General features: G+C 44.1%; 3 protein-coding genes across 3 annotated transcripts; 2 read left to right on the top strand and 1 right to left on the bottom strand.

Annotated features, from left to right (window-relative positions):
- The first annotated feature begins 5,168 nt into the window (after positions 1-5,168).
- Positions 5,169-5,513, top strand: LOC140654110 (histone H4). The gene has a single exon (XM_072867127.1). The coding sequence runs from the start codon at positions 5,200-5,202 to the stop codon at positions 5,509-5,511; it is 312 nt and encodes a 103-aa protein (XP_072723228.1). The 5' UTR covers positions 5,169-5,199; the 3' UTR covers positions 5,512-5,513.
- A 539-nt stretch (positions 5,514-6,052) lies between these two features.
- Positions 6,053-6,637, top strand: LOC140654103 (histone H2B 7-like). Its single transcript, XM_072867113.1, has one exon. The coding sequence runs from the start codon at positions 6,053-6,055 to the stop codon at positions 6,431-6,433; it is 381 nt and encodes a 126-aa protein (XP_072723214.1). The 3' UTR covers positions 6,434-6,637.
- Positions 6,554-7,048, bottom strand: LOC140654117 (histone H4). The gene has a single exon (XM_072867137.1). It carries the CDS (start codon positions 7,008-7,010, stop codon positions 6,699-6,701), a length of 312 nt encoding a protein of 103 aa, XP_072723238.1. The 5' UTR covers positions 7,011-7,048; the 3' UTR covers positions 6,554-6,698.
- Positions 7,049-16,388: the final 9,340 nt, after the last annotated feature.

Below are 16,388 nucleotides of genomic sequence, written 5' to 3'. Positions count from 1 at the left end.
TTTAGAAATAAAATGATAAATGCTTTAGGGGAAATGGCTCATTTTGATCTAGATCCTTAACTAGTCAGACCTGCACTGTAAAGCAACAATGTAGCATCTTTCCATTCAGAAGAAACTCCTTGCAGCTCTGGTATGTTACTGTTTTCAGTGGGATTTTCAGACTTGTCACTCTTAAATTCCCTCACTGTGCATAGCCATTTCTCTTGGTACATAAATTAACAGAAGGCAATATTATTTTAATTAATCTTCTATGTTGTTAGCACAAATATCACCCAAGAGCACAATGTTAAAACTCTTTAGATGCGCTGTTAGAAATTATGAGAGACTGTGTAGCTGATTCCTCTTGCTAGGATGTTCCCAGAAGTTGTACCTGACAGTCTGCAGCACACTGCACTGGGGCCATAGCTCCCACCTGTGCAGCACCTCTGCCCTCCCCATCCCTTGGGAAGAAGGAGGAATAATTCTGGGCCTGGAGGAAGGAAGATACCATGTATAGTAAGACACTGTCCTCTGCGTTTCTCTTCCCTGCCCCACCCCCAAGCTGTAGCAGATAGACTTTTTATGCAGGACTGTAACATGGCTGAAGTGGGACATCAGGGATCATTTGTGGAGAGAAACATAAAGGAAGAGAGCTGTCTGGACCACCAGACTATTCTGATATAGTGACAATATCTGTGCCTAAGTGTTTCTTTGCAAGTGGATACATTTAGAGCTGTAATGTTTTCATTAAGCTGTTTTATTGATCCTCTTTAGCTGCAGCTACATATCTCCTAGCACTCATACTTCTCTTCTTGAAGAACTGCAAAGATATAAAAACTGTGTTTTAACATGCACAAGTCTTCTATATTTAGTTTCCAGAACAGATCCCTACATATGTGTGTGTCAGAAGATTGCAATTATAGAATGGTTTGGGGTGGAAGGTACCACCAAAGATCATCTAGTCCAACCCCCTGCCGTGAGCAGGGTCGTTTTCCACTGGATCAAATTGCTCTAAGCCCCATCCAACCTGGCCTTGCACACTTCCAGGGATGGGGCACCACAACTTCTCTGGGCAACCTGGTCCAGTGTCCTACCACCCTTGTTGCAAAAAATTTCTTCCTTATATCCAATGTAAATCTCCCCTCCTTTCATTTAAAACCATTGTCCCTTGTCCTGTCACTACAGACCTTGGTAAAAAGTCTCTCTCCATCTTCCTATATTGAAAGGCTGCAATAAAGTCTGCCCAGATCCTGTTCTTCCCCAGGCTGAACAACCCCAATTCTCTCAGCCTTTCTTCATGGGAGAGGTGTTCCAGCCCCCTGATCATTTTTGTGGCCCTCCTCTGGACCCGCTCTAACAGATCCATGTCTTCCTAGTAGTGGGGACCCCAGAGCTGGATGCACTACTCCAGGTGGGGTCTCATGAGAGCAGAGTAGAAGGGAAGAATCACCTCCCTCGACCTGTTGACCATGCTGCTTTTTATGCAGCCCAGGATATGGTTGGCTTTCTGGGCTACAAGCATGCATCTCTAGATCAAAGCACTGGAATTCCAGAGAAAGCCCATGGGGGTGGGGGTACCTGTGTCCAGGAGGAGGATTTCTCTGTGAAAAAACTCCTGTATGTGGAAATCAGAGTTGGTACCACAGGAGAGAGCCCTGCCCTTCTCTGGGTGTAGAGGTAAGTCCAGCACATCCCTCCAAATTCTTCTTGTCATCTGACTGGAAATTCGTTATTTTCTTCAACATTTCATTCCAAACTATTTCACTCACTAGTCTGCTCGCCTCTGTAACTGGGGTTTCACCCTCCATGATACTTAGGTCCACTTCTTAGCATTCCCTATTTTTTGTTCTTAGCCACTAGTACCAGTTGTGAACCCTGTGCTGCCATCACACTGATGAGGCCTCAAATGTAAATGTAGATGTCTTATAAGTCAGATGGATTATATGATAAGAGTGCTGGCAAATCTACTGGTATTAAAGACTCATGGCTTTCAAGCAGATTCCACTGGATGAAGGAATGTAGCAAAACAAGTTTAAATAAATGAGCTTTCTCTCATTTGCATATACAACGAACAGTAGTAAAGAGGAAATCTGTATCATACGGTGCCTGAGCTGTATCACTGGGTTCCAATACACCTTCACATTCTAAAGAACTTGTGATGCAAAACAAATTCCAATCAAGCTTCTTCAAATGTTATAGATCACAGTTATGTTTAGGGATAAATAATAATGTCAATCTATATATCAAAAGTCTTAGAATTGCATAGTTAAAAAGTAAGATGAAAGGCTTTTTTATTCCTTTTCACCTTTACTTTGTTTGCAATCTTAGGAATAATGTACTCTATTAAAAAATCTTCCATGACTTTAGTTTGCATATTATTATTATTATTATTATTATTATTATTATTATAGTTGTAGCAAATACAGATATGGATTTAAATTGCCATATAAGCTCTCCAGAAAATTAAGAGCAACTTTGCAGTTGGATATAATACACTGATGTGATGATTTTTTTAGTAATTATGTACTTTGTTGTGCAGTCATAGTGAGATGTTGCCTTACTGCAAAAAACAAATGTAATTTCCTCATTATAGTTTAATGAGGAGCTAGGGTGACTGTCCTAATTAAAGCACACTTGAAAAGCTACAGATTTTTTTTTTGTTTAATGGAGCAGAGTTTTGCAGAGGTTTCATTTCTCATTTAACTCCTAGTACTATATGTCCAAACTCATGAGCAAAATGTAGTACCTATAACCTGGGGATTGGATCATAAACTTTGATCCAAATGATAATTATTGTCTCCAATCAACAGTAAAAGCAACTTCATTAGGGATTATACTCAGCAGCAAAATTTTCTTTCTGCTTCAATTATTTTTGTCTAAGAAAATCTTCTGGTCCATGAGGCAACTGACTATGTCACTAACAGAAACACTCAGGAAACATGTCTGTGGCCACTTTTAGCAACGTACAGCCAAGGCAGCCTTCTAGAAGGCATGATATTAAATTATATCAAAAGTGCTCCACACTTTGGGGAGAAGGGTTTGCAGCTAATTAATCTGTAAATTACTGGTCTCAGCTTCTGCATCACCCATTTCTGCCAGGACACTTTGGAAGATGATTTTCCAAGTCTTTCAGTGGTTATACTGCCGGAGGGAAAAGTTATACTAGGATACTGGCCCTGCACTTAAGAGTTATGAAGAAGTGATGATTTTGACACACTAAAAGATTTTGTGTTATTCCTTTAGGCTTCCTTTAGTATTCAGAAGGTTGTTTATAAATGCCTCAGGAAACATATCTAGATACAGATCTTCAGGTATAAAGACAAAAGCAGACTTTGTGGAGCCAAATGGTAATGTTAGGCACCAGCCTGGCAGGTCCACTAATGGCAAACCTTCCAGTTAGTCTATAAACAGTTTTAGTTCATTCTGTTCAGTCAAAAAGCAAACATAATCTAAAGTAAATCTGGTTTTGCCTGCTCATGTCACATATATTTGAGTGACAATTCTTTCACTTTCATTTGTTTAAAATAACAGTTTGAATTAAAATGGAATTCACAGTGATAATTATAATGATAGAAAAGATTTGTACTTTTTTGGACACTTGTAACTTAATAAATGAATATCTCAATCATGTTTTCCCCTGAATTTAGGGAATATATTCTGCCAAGAAATATTCTGGAGACATTGCCTAAATTCTGTAAATTATGTTCAGGAATGAAATTACATAAACAACTGTACAAATATAAAAGGATATCAATCATTTTTTAAAGGTAGACATGTTCAAAGTGCACGAAATATTAATAATATAACAAAAGTGATATGGCAAGTACCATAGCCATATCAATTCTATTCTGAGTGTGTAAGTAGCATTTAAAATCTTAACACATTTAATTTAAAGATACAACCTCATAACTCTTTCAGTATTTATTCATCCACTTTACAAATACAGTCCAACCCTACTGTAGGCGGCATATGTGTGGGGTTTGCAAGCAAAAGTGTGAAACTCACAGCAAAATTTCTGGATTGCTCATTTGAATAAAAAATATTTGGCTATTTTTCATTTTTGAGATGTCATACAGACATATGCTTGGTAATGCCTTCAATGTTTTCTTTCGCTTCTTGGATCCAGCTGCATGTTAGCGAGGACTTTATTTCAGAGGCCGGCAGCTGCCGGGAGCGAGCCCGGCGCCCTGCGGCCAGCGCTGCCCATGGGACCGCGCTGCTGGGCTGGGGGTGGCTTAAGAGAAAGGCGGACGGCTCCTCCTCCGCTCCCAAGCAGCCGGTCCGTGTTGCCTTCACAGAAGCCTCAGGTCTAAGCGTTTCCCACCGGAGCCCCTCACTGACCATTTTCCCCGCCGCTTAGGGAGCTCCCGGCTCCCTCTCGCACCGACCTGCAGGTCGCTCCGTGCGGACATGAAAGCACTAAACGCTCGAGGCCAGACCCCCAGGGCAGCACGGAGAAGAGGGCAGCTGTCGACAGCGAAGTATCCGGGCAGACAAAAAAAAACGCGGAACCGCCACGGCCGAAGGGAACAAAGACAGAGCTGGGCAGGAAACGTCCCTCTGAGGGCTCCCCACGAGCGGAACCGCGGATCAGCGGCGGGGCGGGGCGGTAGCGACCAGAGCGGCCCCGGATTGGTCGGATTTTGCCGCAGACCCGCGGGCAGCGGGGAGAGACGGGCCGGGGCCGGGACCGGGGCCGGGGCCGGGGCCGGGGTCGGGAGCGCCGCAGCCCGAAACGCGGGCCCGGCGCCCCCGCCCCCGCTCCTGCCACCGGCGGAGACCCAGAGCTGCCTCGCAACACTCACCCGCGCAAGGCGGGCAGGGACGGGGCTGACGGGACGGGACGGGACGGGACGGGAAGGGAAAGCAGCAAAAAGACGCGCGGGCTCACAGAGGGCAGGGGCAGCGCGCAGGGCGGCCCGAGTGCGGCAGGCGCGGGGCGGGAGTCCAGCCCCGCTGGCGACAGGCAGAGCCGGCGGACGCGTCCCGGGGGCCAGTGGAGGGGAGAGTGCCTCGGCCGCCGTCTCGCGGGAAGCCCGTGCCGAGCCGCGCGGGGGCCGCCCGGGGGCGGCGGGCGGGCGGGGGAAAGGGCGGAGACTGCGGCCGAGCCCCCGCCTCCCCGCCTCTCGCCGCAGTCCTCAACCAGGTCGGCTCCAGGGCAATATACGGCGGCTCCGCGGCACGGGCGGCGTGCAGTGTGAGGCTGCGGGTGGCGGTGCCATGTCTGGCAGAGGCAAGGGCGGGAAGGGGCTCGGCAAGGGGGGCGCCAAGCGCCACCGCAAGGTGCTGCGCGACAACATCCAGGGCATCACCAAGCCGGCCATCCGCCGCCTGGCTCGGCGCGGCGGCGTGAAGCGCATCTCGGGGCTGATCTACGAGGAGACGCGCGGCGTGCTGAAGGTTTTCCTGGAGAACGTGATCCGCGACGCCGTCACCTACACCGAGCACGCCAAGAGGAAGACGGTGACTGCCATGGACGTGGTCTACGCCCTCAAGCGCCAGGGACGCACCCTCTACGGCTTCGGCGGCTAAACTCGTTTCCTGGGTTAGGTTGCGATTTCAGAACACAAAGGCTCTTTTTAGAGCCACACACACATTTCATAACGAGAGCTGTATATTACTGATTTTCGAATTTCAAAAGTTTTTAGCACTCCTTTGACGTTAAAGCATTTTTGAGTCACTAACAGCTTGAAAATTTAAAAGCTGCTACGAGTATAATCTCTTAAAACATTCTGAAAAAAATACTGCAAAACACGCAGTGTACTAAGATAAGACGTTTTAAACAGTTACATTAACTTTTATTACGTATTTCGATACTTTTTTTTTTTTTTTCGAAAGTACATTTCTTTTCGATACACCTTAACTGCAAATCACAACGATTGTGTAGGTGCAGCGCCTAAGCTGTGACGGTTACAGGACGGAAGTGCCTGTAATTGCGTTGATATTTTGTACTCCAATAGGAATGGAACGATTACAATCCTCTAATTTGCATAACACCCTTATAAATAGGGGGGCAGGCGCCATTTTTTATGTTGTTGAGGAACAGTGAAGATCTTGGAAGGAAAATTTAAGGATGCCTGAGCTGGCGAAATCTGCTCCAGCACCGAAGAAGGGCTCCAAGAAAGCCGTCACCAAGACGCAGAAGAAGGGCGACAAGAAGCGAAAGAGAACAAGGAAGGAAAGCTACTCCATCTACGTGTACAAGGTGCTGAAGCAGGTGCACCCCGACACAGGCATCTCGTCCAAGGCCATGAGCATCATGAACTCCTTCGTCAACGACATCTTCGAGCGCATCGCCGGCGAGGCCTCGCGCCTGGCGCACTACAACAAGCGCTCCACCATCACCTCGCGGGAGATCCAGACAGCCGTGCGGCTGCTGCTGCCCGGCGAGCTGGCCAAGCACGCCGTCTCCGAGGGCACCAAGGCTGTCACCAAGTACACCAGCTCCAAGTAAAACGGTTTTAAACTATAACCAAACGGCTCTTTTAAGAGCCCCCACGTTTTCTAAGAAGAGCTGCAATTACAAATATAGGATTTTTTTGCGGATTTATGAACTATGTCTGCAGTATTAAACATTGCCTGACTTATGAGTTGTGACCTTTCGCTTTACAGAAATAGTGATGTTTTTGTAGTAATAAACAGCTCTCTCATTGTGAAATCTGTGGGTGGCTCTAAAAAGAGCCTTTGTGTTTTAACAGTGTAAAGTGTGCGATTCGATTTTAACCACCGAAGCCGTAGAGGGTGCGTCCCTGGCGCTTGAGGGCGTAGACCACGTCCATGGCAGTCACCGTCTTCCTCTTGGCGTGCTCGGTGTAGGTGACGGCGTCGCGGATCACGTTCTCCAGGAAGACCTTCAGCACGCCGCGCGTCTCCTCGTAGATCAGCCCCGAGATGCGCTTCACACCGCCGCGCCGAGCCAGGCGGCGGATGGCCGGCTTGGTGATGCCCTGGATGTTGTCGCGCAGCACCTTGCGGTGGCGCTTGGCGCCCCCCTTGCCGAGCCCCTTCCCGCCCTTGCCTCTGCCAGACATGGCACCGCCACCCGCAGCCTCACACTGCACGCCGCCCGTGCCGCGGAGCCGCCGTATATTGCCCTGGAGCCGACCTGGTTGAGGACTGCGGCGAGAGGCGGGGAGGCGGGGGCTCGGCCGCAGTCTCCGCCCTTTCCCCCGCCCGCCCGCCGCCCCCGGGCGGCCCCCGCGCGGCTCGGCACGGGCTTCCCGCGAGACGGCGGCCGAGGCACTCTCCCCTCCACTGGCCCCCGGGACGCGTCCGCCGGCTCTGCCTGTCGCCAGCGGGGCTGGACTCCCGCCCCGCGCCTGCCGCACTCGGGCCGCCCTGCGCGCTGCCCCTGCCCTCTGTGAGCCCGCGCGTCTTTTTGCTGCTTTCCCTTCCCGTCCCGTCCCGTCCCGTCCCGTCAGCCCCGTCCCTGCCCGCCTTGCGCGGGTGAGTGTTGCGAGGCAGCTCTGGGTCTCCGCCGGTGGCAGGAGCGGGGGCGGGGGCGCCGGGCCCGCGTTTCGGGCTGCGGCGCTCCCGGCCCCGGCCCCGGCCCGTCCCTCCCCGCTGCCCGCGGGTCTGCGGCAAAATCCGACCAATCCGGGGCCGCTCTGGTCGCTACCGCCCCGCCCCGCCGCTGATCCCCGCCCGCCCGCCCAGCCCGGCTCCGCTTATGCTTTGGAAGCTTCATGTGCTGCTTTTTAATTTTTTAGTTATTAGTATTTGCCTGCATAGATACCTTCCTCGAGTATATTTAAATAATCCCCGCCAGCCTTGTCCCCTTCGTCGTACAGCTTCTTTCTTTTACTAAGTCCTTCTACGTGTTGCTTAAAAGTGGAGAGGAAGGAAATCCTCAAGCCTCGTGATAAGAAGAGTTTTTTTCCTTTTTTAAATGTAACGTAGTATTTCCTTCGTGCGGATTAAAACGTGATTAGTTTTGTGGTTTTGATTTTTTTTTTTCTCGCCGCACATGCACACAGAAACACATACCTTTACCTATCGAGCATACATTTGACCATTTTAAGAAAAGCTGAGAGCCTAAAGAATTCGAAGAGAACAGACCACAAGGAAGCAGCACAAGTCGCAACGTCATGTTCTGGGAATGCTTCCTGCTGGGGAAGCAAGAGACCCGTTCTTGCTCAGCACTTTAAGGGAAACGAAAGACTATTCCAATAGTCTCACACTAATCCTCGGGTTATCTCCTTGCTAAACATGTGCTAATTAGAATATGAATGCTACATGTACTTTTAACGATTTACAACAAAATAGAAATCAGTATTCTATTAATACTAACTTTCCTGGCTTAAGGCAGACTTGCTCAAAGTAATAAACTTCACTCCCTGAAACGGATAATAATAAACTAACTTACCCTGAGATTAAACACAATTTTAAAAGAAAATAAAAAGTGTTTGGGGGTACTTGGTGGTTTGTTTTGTTTTCTTTTTCTTTTAACAGCACAGATTTTTCTCAAATTTCTACTGATTATGGCAATAATAAGTAAGTTTTTTCATATAATAGAGAAATATTGAAATGAACAGAAATAAGTCTTCGAGAACTGTGAAAGTCAGAATTTACTGAAGAAGTTTTCAAGGATTTTCTCTTGGTGTGGTTTCTGTTTTAATATGCATTTAGTCTTCATATTCTCAGAACTCATATCACTATAAAGATCTTCACATCATAATTTTATGTAGCTTCTTTGGAAAACAGAGAAAAAAAAATGTGTTTCAGTAGCAACCCCCCCACTCCCTTGCATCTTTCTTATTTATTAATCAAAATGGCGCACACATTTTTAAGGCAAGAAATTTACCTAGTTCTTTCCCTTTACCACCCCTCCCTCATCCCCTACAAAGTGTACTAGATACATGTGCAAAAAGGAAATTACTATCCTTTGAGAAGATATATATATTTATATAAGTCTTTTTCTATATACTATTTTTTCCAAACACAGAAACATAAGGCAGCAGGGTTTTTTCTTTAAATGTCTGATGTTATCTTTTAGATCTTTCTCTATTTCCCTCCTCACCAGACATAACCTTGTTCAAAACTATTCAGCCATCTTTTACGAAATTGTGTAAATCTATTGATGGAATCTATTTTATAATTCAGACAACCTCCTGTTTTGGAATTGTAACTACAGTATTTAGGGAATGTCAGAGCCCTTTTTTTTTTTTTTTCCCTTGATATGAGGCCCTCTTGGCTTTTCTTATTAGTCACTTTCTTATAAACACCACCAGTCAGCTTTCTATTTGACTCCTACATTTAAACTAGAATCTTCTACAATTGTTGGATCCATTAGCATGTGTGTGTCAGCCTCCACTCAGATAAGCCTCTTATATTTACAAAGCAAAAGCAATTAGCAACTGCAAAACCCAAATCAGAATGTTAAGTAAAGATGTCCATAGGATCGATGGATAAATGAAAGAGTTATGGGAAGATATCTCAAGGAGGAGAAAGGGTTATTATATACTTTAGGGTTATTAAAGCGTTAGTAAAGGGTTATTAAAGGGTTAGTAAAGGGTTATTATATACTTTACTTATCATTGCATTGGTAAAGTGGGGATCTTACCTGCTTTTCATGGACTATCAGTAGCCTGAATTAATTCCGAAAATGTTCAGAGCTCAGCTCATTGAATTGACATCTGAAACACATGGAAAGTTTTGCATTTGATTTTTGACTGTTCCTGAAAGGCTGTGTCACAGAAACCATCCTTCCCCTTTCCATTGTGATTCTTATACCATGCATCCACATTTACATCACAACACTGGCATACTGTGCTAAAAATCCATGGGACCATACTGAACACTTACAGAAAATTATCTCAAGTATCCTCTGAAAAAAATTCCTCCATCTTAATGGCCTCACAGATTGAAGCTATTACAGGCCAGCATTTTGTATAGCTTTACAGATGCATCCCTGATGGATAAGAGTGGTGTGCTTAGGATAACACACAAAAATGGAGGTGCAGAGAAGGGGAAGATGCTCATAACTATCTCAAATATTCATGATATGGGACAGACATGCAAGTAAATGTTGGAAGATCTTCAGAGGGGTATAACAATTGGTCCAGATAAAGGGCAAATAGCAGTGAAAAGGATACACAGCAGATTTGAGCAACTTTAATATCTTGACCATATTTAATCTCCACATGTGCATCAGTGGCTTCAGAACAGGACGCACAGCCCCGGATAGTACAGTCTTTGCTCATGTATAAAGATGGGGTGATCAAGCCCAGTAATACATTTTCTTTAGCATCTTCCCAGTCCTGTGCTAGCAACTTGTCCCAGTGCTTGGGCGTAAAAAACTGCAAGACAAGGAATCAGTTGTGGAACTGAAGCCATACGCTACCACTGCCTGAAAGCTGGATAACACAAATGGTTCTTTCTCTATGATTAACTATTAACTGATGTTAAGAAAAAGGAAAGTAAGAGAAAAAAAAAAAAAAAAAAAACCCACACCACCTAAACCCTGATGTGCTGCAGCAAAGCTCAGTGCAAGAATACACCAAGAAGGGAAGGCATTTTTACTTTAAAGCAAAAGTGATTTCACTCACGCATCCTAAAAACACACAAATACTCAAAACACCAGGTAAGTTTCCAAGTGGGCAGGCCAGTATCGCTTGCAGGGACAGGCAGGACAAGGAATGCTTGCTATGAGCCCTCAGCAGGTCTCCAAGGAGGGGGAGGTGTTGGCTACAATGTGCTCGTCTTTGAATAGCCTCTTGTGCAGTTTAGAAGCTAATAGCAATTCTATTCTTCTGTCTCTCCAGCTCTAACACTTCTGTGAACTTTAGAATTTACTCACCAACTGTTGTCTCCATAGCTGAATGCTTTATTGGTCCAGGACTGATCGTTATCTTCCTCTCATCTTCTCTCAACTGCTTTAGTTTATTCTGTCCCTTGTTTTATACTGTGCTTTGTTTTCACAGCCCGGGTGTCCCAGACAAACTGCAGGTAGATATTTCAGAATCTTGATTACCTACTGTCTAGGTGCAATTGACACCCTCCATACTTACACCTATTCTTCCACTCTTCTTTCTAGTGCTTGCATATACTACTTATTTCCAGAGTTCTGAGAATAGATGGGTTTTTTTACATTTCTGGACAAATGTGAATTTTTTCACATCTCGCTATTTCAGTTATTAATGTTGTATGAGTACTCACCAGAGTGCTAAAGGCCACCACTGTTTTCTGAGAGGTTAAGGCTTCAGGGTTTAGCAGTTACAGAACAGTGAAGTGTTAACCAAAAGTCAGGAAGGTGTCCTTTGTAACGCTGGTGGATGCTGCAGCTCTGTACTGTCACCTAGGACATTAGGACACTTCTACAGCAGGAGGTGAGAGTTTTCACACAGACTGCAACCTGGATGCTTAGGGACAGTGCTCTCCTATAAGCAATAACTGTCCCTGGATAAAGGAGATTAAAATGGCTAGAAACATCTCCTGTCCTGGACTTTCACATTACAAAGAACTTTATGTGCTGGCAAGCAGTACCTGCTACAGTTCTTTGTGGTTTATACTGTGTTATATTTTCCTAACTTTTTGAAAGGCGTGGAAATGCATGTTGGACTCAATTTTAGATATAACGCCACTGTTTTATAGTTGGAAGAATTTGTCTCTCAAAGCCAAGGTATCAAATTGAACTTACAGTTTTCATCTACCAGCTGTTTTTAATCCAATTTGGTTTACATATTACCTTCCTTGAGTAGGTTGCATTTTCATTACTATTAATTTTTACTTCAGTAACATCTTTGCTGATAATAGAGCTTCCCTATTGCTTCATAGTGTTCTGGAAGAAATTTGATTAACTTTGTTCTTCTCTCTGAATAATCTCCTTTAGCACTAGTAGCTAAAGTAGTTGAAGCCTTAGGCTGCAAGAGCTGACCAAGAGCAAACTTTTTGATAAAGCTAATGCTGCTAACACCGAACTAGCTGAATCCAGCAGATGCAAGAGGAGTGAAGAAGATAAGGACCAAGGAAACAATTCCAAGAGAATGAGGTAACTTTTTTACCTCACAAGTGTGAGGTCATTCACCCAGTGCACAAGATGCCAATATACACACAGGGCAGAAGTATTTTTATTTCATGTCTGCACAGAGATGGGTGCTAGGTGGTCATTCCACAAAGCTAGCACAAAGTTTGGTCATGCAGGTACAATATTTATACAGTCTAGTTATACATGTGCATAAGTAATTACACAAAGCAGTTTTCTATTGGTCTACATTTCTCTTATTTCAACTTAAAGCTACAGTTCTACTTTAATATTCTGCACATGCTTGCAGGAAGTGGGGGGGTAGCTTTCTTTGGTCTTTAATTGAGTCGGTGGTCATGATCTCCCCCTGCCGTCTTTACCTTCCCCCTAGTTTCTGTACATCTTGTTGGCTTCATGTAGTGCCAAATCCTCCCAGCTCAGCAGTCTCCCTTATAACAAGATGTTTCCTTTATCAGTCCTTGAAGTTCCTCATCTTAGTTTCTTCTTCGAAGGTTGGTGATTAACGAGGCTTACATATTCCCCTTTTATCAGTCTTTTAGTTTTTCAAGGGCACAGTCGTTGGCAAGGCATGCGTTGTTCATACCAAAAGTGCCTTGTTTCATAAGGCCTCTATGGCCGTTACATCAGCTTCAGAAGGTGGACAGCCCAGCAACAGTGAAAGCTAATTAAAAAAAATAATCAAGAGGGCACCGACCAGAATTAAGTGATTGGACTTGGGGATCAAGTGCTGCATGGTACAGGTATAATTGGGGGCACCATCTGGTGTAGGAGTCCCTCTCCAGAAGCACCCAACTTGAGCTGTAACCTGAGAACTAATAAAAGAGGAATTGGAAACCTTCACTTTTACATTAACCAGCAGGGTCCTAGGGTCAGACCCTATTATAGTGGCCAGCATACATAAATCCATAACAATACTAGCTGACAAACAGTACTTTCATATATATAATATGAAAACTTAGCAAATATTCATAGTGTTGTGACAATGATGTTTGTACATCTACAATCTGAAAGATGCTTATACCCAGCTGAAGATACAACATGACTTGAAAGTGGGAGAGAAGAGAGAAGAAAAGATGCAGCAAGGCAGTACTACCCAGGCTGGTAGGGGAGCTGAAGCTGGCTGAGCTCAGACTTCACTGTTTGTGATTTCTGAAGACTGTAATCAACAGGTGATTCACTTGTGAAACAGCCCTGAAGAGGTATTTGCAAGTGAAAAGAATGTAGTAGGACGTTTAGGATTTATCTTTACATACTGGCTTGCATGGAAACCACTATATCACCTTTACAAAGTTTTTACATCACAATAGTTAATTCAAATGAAAACCTCGCTCACCTCTTTCATATGGATATATCTGTTTAGAGTTTTTCAGAAACTAATAAGTGTTAAGAGGGCTGATTCAAATATTTTTGTTCTACAAAGATGCTTTCATCAGACCTTCTTTTATAGATTTCTGATTAAAGGAAGTATTTCACCAGGAGCTCAGTGGTTATGCTCTATCTTACCCATTGGACTGGGAGAAAAGTACATTCTTCCAAGCAGTGACTTGAGCCAGATCACACATGGAGGATGGCTAAACAGGCAGGAAGTCTTAGCTAAATATCTTACTGAGCATCTAAAATCACCTGCAAAAGCACCTTACATGATTGCCAACAGCCACACAGGGCAAAGCACCAGCAGTTTGCAAGCCAGTCAGCACACCCGTCTTGCTCACAGCCAGCTTCTATCTGGCAGCATTCATTAGCTCAGGATCTCCCGCAAGAAGCACAGAAATGTTGCTGGACCTTGCTGGTACCAGAGGAACCTTTGCTTTTACTCTCACTTTGAGTTAGGAAATCTTGCACTAAGTCACCTGTGTGTGTCTTAGACTAAAGAAATGTTACATCAAATAAACTGTCTGTGGCAAATTCAGTTTCATTTCAAAATTTGTGTTTGGGTTTTGTTTTAGCAAATACCTTCCAGGATCTATTCTGCACCAGACTTAACTGATAATCAGTTTCTCTGAATTTTGTAGCAAGTGCAACTTGTCTTTCAATTCCTTAAGTAGTTTATCGTTGCTCAGAAACCCCAACTTAATTAAATATTCTTTATATCAGCTCATATTCATACCTTATGAAAGGATTTTTTCCCCCAGCCTACATCTGATTTGGGATTTTTGTTGTTGCTCTTTTATAGTTAAGTGATTCAACACCACATGCAAATTGATAGGATTCCAGATAGGATTTATCACTTGTGTAAGGAGGGAAGAGCAAAGCCCACTGACTGTATAAGCTACAGTCTACTACTGTTCCCCATACCACTACTACAACCATCTGTAGCTGTTACAGATTTCAAAATCTACACAGTAAGTCCTTCCTAGTTGCTAGCCTGGTCCACTAGGACAAGCTATGATAGGTTATTATTAGTGCCCTTTCATGATGTATTATACCCCAAAACTACTTTAGACTCAGGCATTGTAATTTAGGATTCATATGAGTTCACCCTTCCTGCAATAAAGCCTTACACATCTTTCCTTCTCAGCTGATGGAGTTAGTGCTTTTACAATTCAAGCATGCAACTCTCAGAATGAGTCCAAGTAATACTATACTTATGAAAACAGTCCAAGGTCTTCAAAAGACTAGAAAAAAATGATAGAAATTAAGACTGATAAAAACTGTTTCCCTTTCTCACTCCTCAAAAATAATTTATTTCTTGATCATGCAGAAAAGCATCATTTTTGACCTAAAGTTCTGCTGAAATGTAAGTATTCTGACCCTTGGCTTATATAGGATATTAAATATCCACTACATGAAATGTTAAAAACAGCTATTATACTTGATTTAATTATTAATCAATTTCTCATAAACAGGTTTAGATAAACAAATAGATCTGTCGATATCACAGACAGTAACAGCAAATTAGTTTGCTTTCACTAAGACACTGGTATCACTGCTATCACACTGATAATCATCCACTACAAAAAAATCTGTTCTGAAAAACACCCCAAATCCTACATCAAAGAACAAATAAAATCTGTTCTGAAAAATACAAATCCTATGTCAACGAACAACTGGGGGGGGGACGGGGGGCACAAATCACATAGACTATCTTAATTCCCAGAGTACTATTCCCGATACCTTCCCCCCTCCTTTTTACCCCTCCGAGGTTAAGTAACAGAAAATGGCTGAAAGCGAGAAAAACAAGGGAAAGAAAATGGTGTGTCGAAGCACTTGATTGGTCAGATTTTGCTGCAGAGTCCAAGTTCCTGACACAGAGGAAGGAAGATTTCCTAAGGTAAAGCGTATCCGCAGTTAACAGAAAAGCAAGAGTCTTGCAGTTTTAGGCTTTTCAAAAGAAATATTTCCTCTAAGCAATTCTCCCTGGCTCCTTGTTTCTAAGTTGACGTGAAGGCTGCATTCAACTCAGTCCAAGCGCTTCTTAAAGGCACAGCTGCTCATTTATAGCATTGGAAAACCAAAAAAACATCATTTCCAAGGCTTCAATGGAACAGCAAGCTCTCCAAGTTATATACTGCAGGCCGTTTTATATAAAAAAAAAAATTGAAAGGCGACGGAAAGTCAGAGATACTTTTGGAAATCGGCATTTTTCAGGCACCAATTACAGGTCTATTGAGTAGGAGGGCAAGGGGTTGTGCAACTGAATTTACAGGCAGGGAGAAACTCCGTTTTCCAGATAGGTTCACAAAAAAAAACCCACTGAACATGACGGATGGAGAAGAGTCTTCATATAATAATAATTCTGTACTCGACGTCAAATTTTTAATCACTATTACTCCTTGGAAAACACTTCCTCTGTGCTCAGTTCAGCCAATATTTCCCGGAGCCTAAACACAAACGGACAAAATTTATCTAAATGGGTTTCTCTAATCATTCAGACAGGATACCCAGAACCATCAATGATGCCACGAGTGTGTCCCAGAGAAGACACCAGCAGAAAGCACACCTCTTTCGATAAACGGGAGTCGCAAAAATTACCCTTGCCACTGCCCTACCCCCTGCTCTCTCTAGAAATACAACATTTATCTCAGGAATAAAACGAGAAGTGCTTGAGAAGGGCTGAAGATGCGCGGGGGGCGTCGCTCACGACAGGGACAATCAGAGCACGAGTGACAAAGCACTGAGAAAACTACCGACCCAGCGCCTTTCCCGAAGGGCGGGAAAGGACTTCTTGCGACTTCAGAAACGAAACGCGCTCCCCTCTCGAAGGGTTTGGAAAAGAAAACAATATTTCTGTCGGGACAATAAACCGTAACGTTGTTACCATAAGAACATAACGTAAACGCAGCACAGCAAGAGGCATTTGCAATATACTTACCTCTGAACACACCTGCTCTAATGGAGAACGCGGAGTTCTATAAAGAGTCACCTTTACGAATTCAGCCAGTTCGTATGAATGCTTGTCAGACGCACAACCAAACAGAAAAAAATA

The sequence above is a fragment of the Ciconia boyciana genome, chromosome 1, assembly GCF_034638445.1.
Source record: "Ciconia boyciana chromosome 1, ASM3463844v1, whole genome shotgun sequence".
NCBI classification, from domain to species: domain Eukaryota; kingdom Metazoa; phylum Chordata; class Aves; order Ciconiiformes; family Ciconiidae; genus Ciconia; species Ciconia boyciana.
This window is presented reverse-complemented; position numbering and strand designations above follow the sequence as displayed.

Excerpts from the sequence above, each read along its gene's own strand:
- LOC140654117 (XM_072867137.1), bottom strand. The coding sequence starts at position 7,010 with ATGTCTGGCAGAGGCAAGGGCGGGAAGGGGCTCGGCAAGGGGGGCGCC.
- LOC140654103 (XM_072867113.1), top strand. The coding sequence starts at position 6,053 with ATGCCTGAGCTGGCGAAATCTGCTCCAGCACCGAAGAAGGGCTCCAAG.
- LOC140654110 (XM_072867127.1), top strand. The coding sequence starts at position 5,200 with ATGTCTGGCAGAGGCAAGGGCGGGAAGGGGCTCGGCAAGGGGGGCGCC.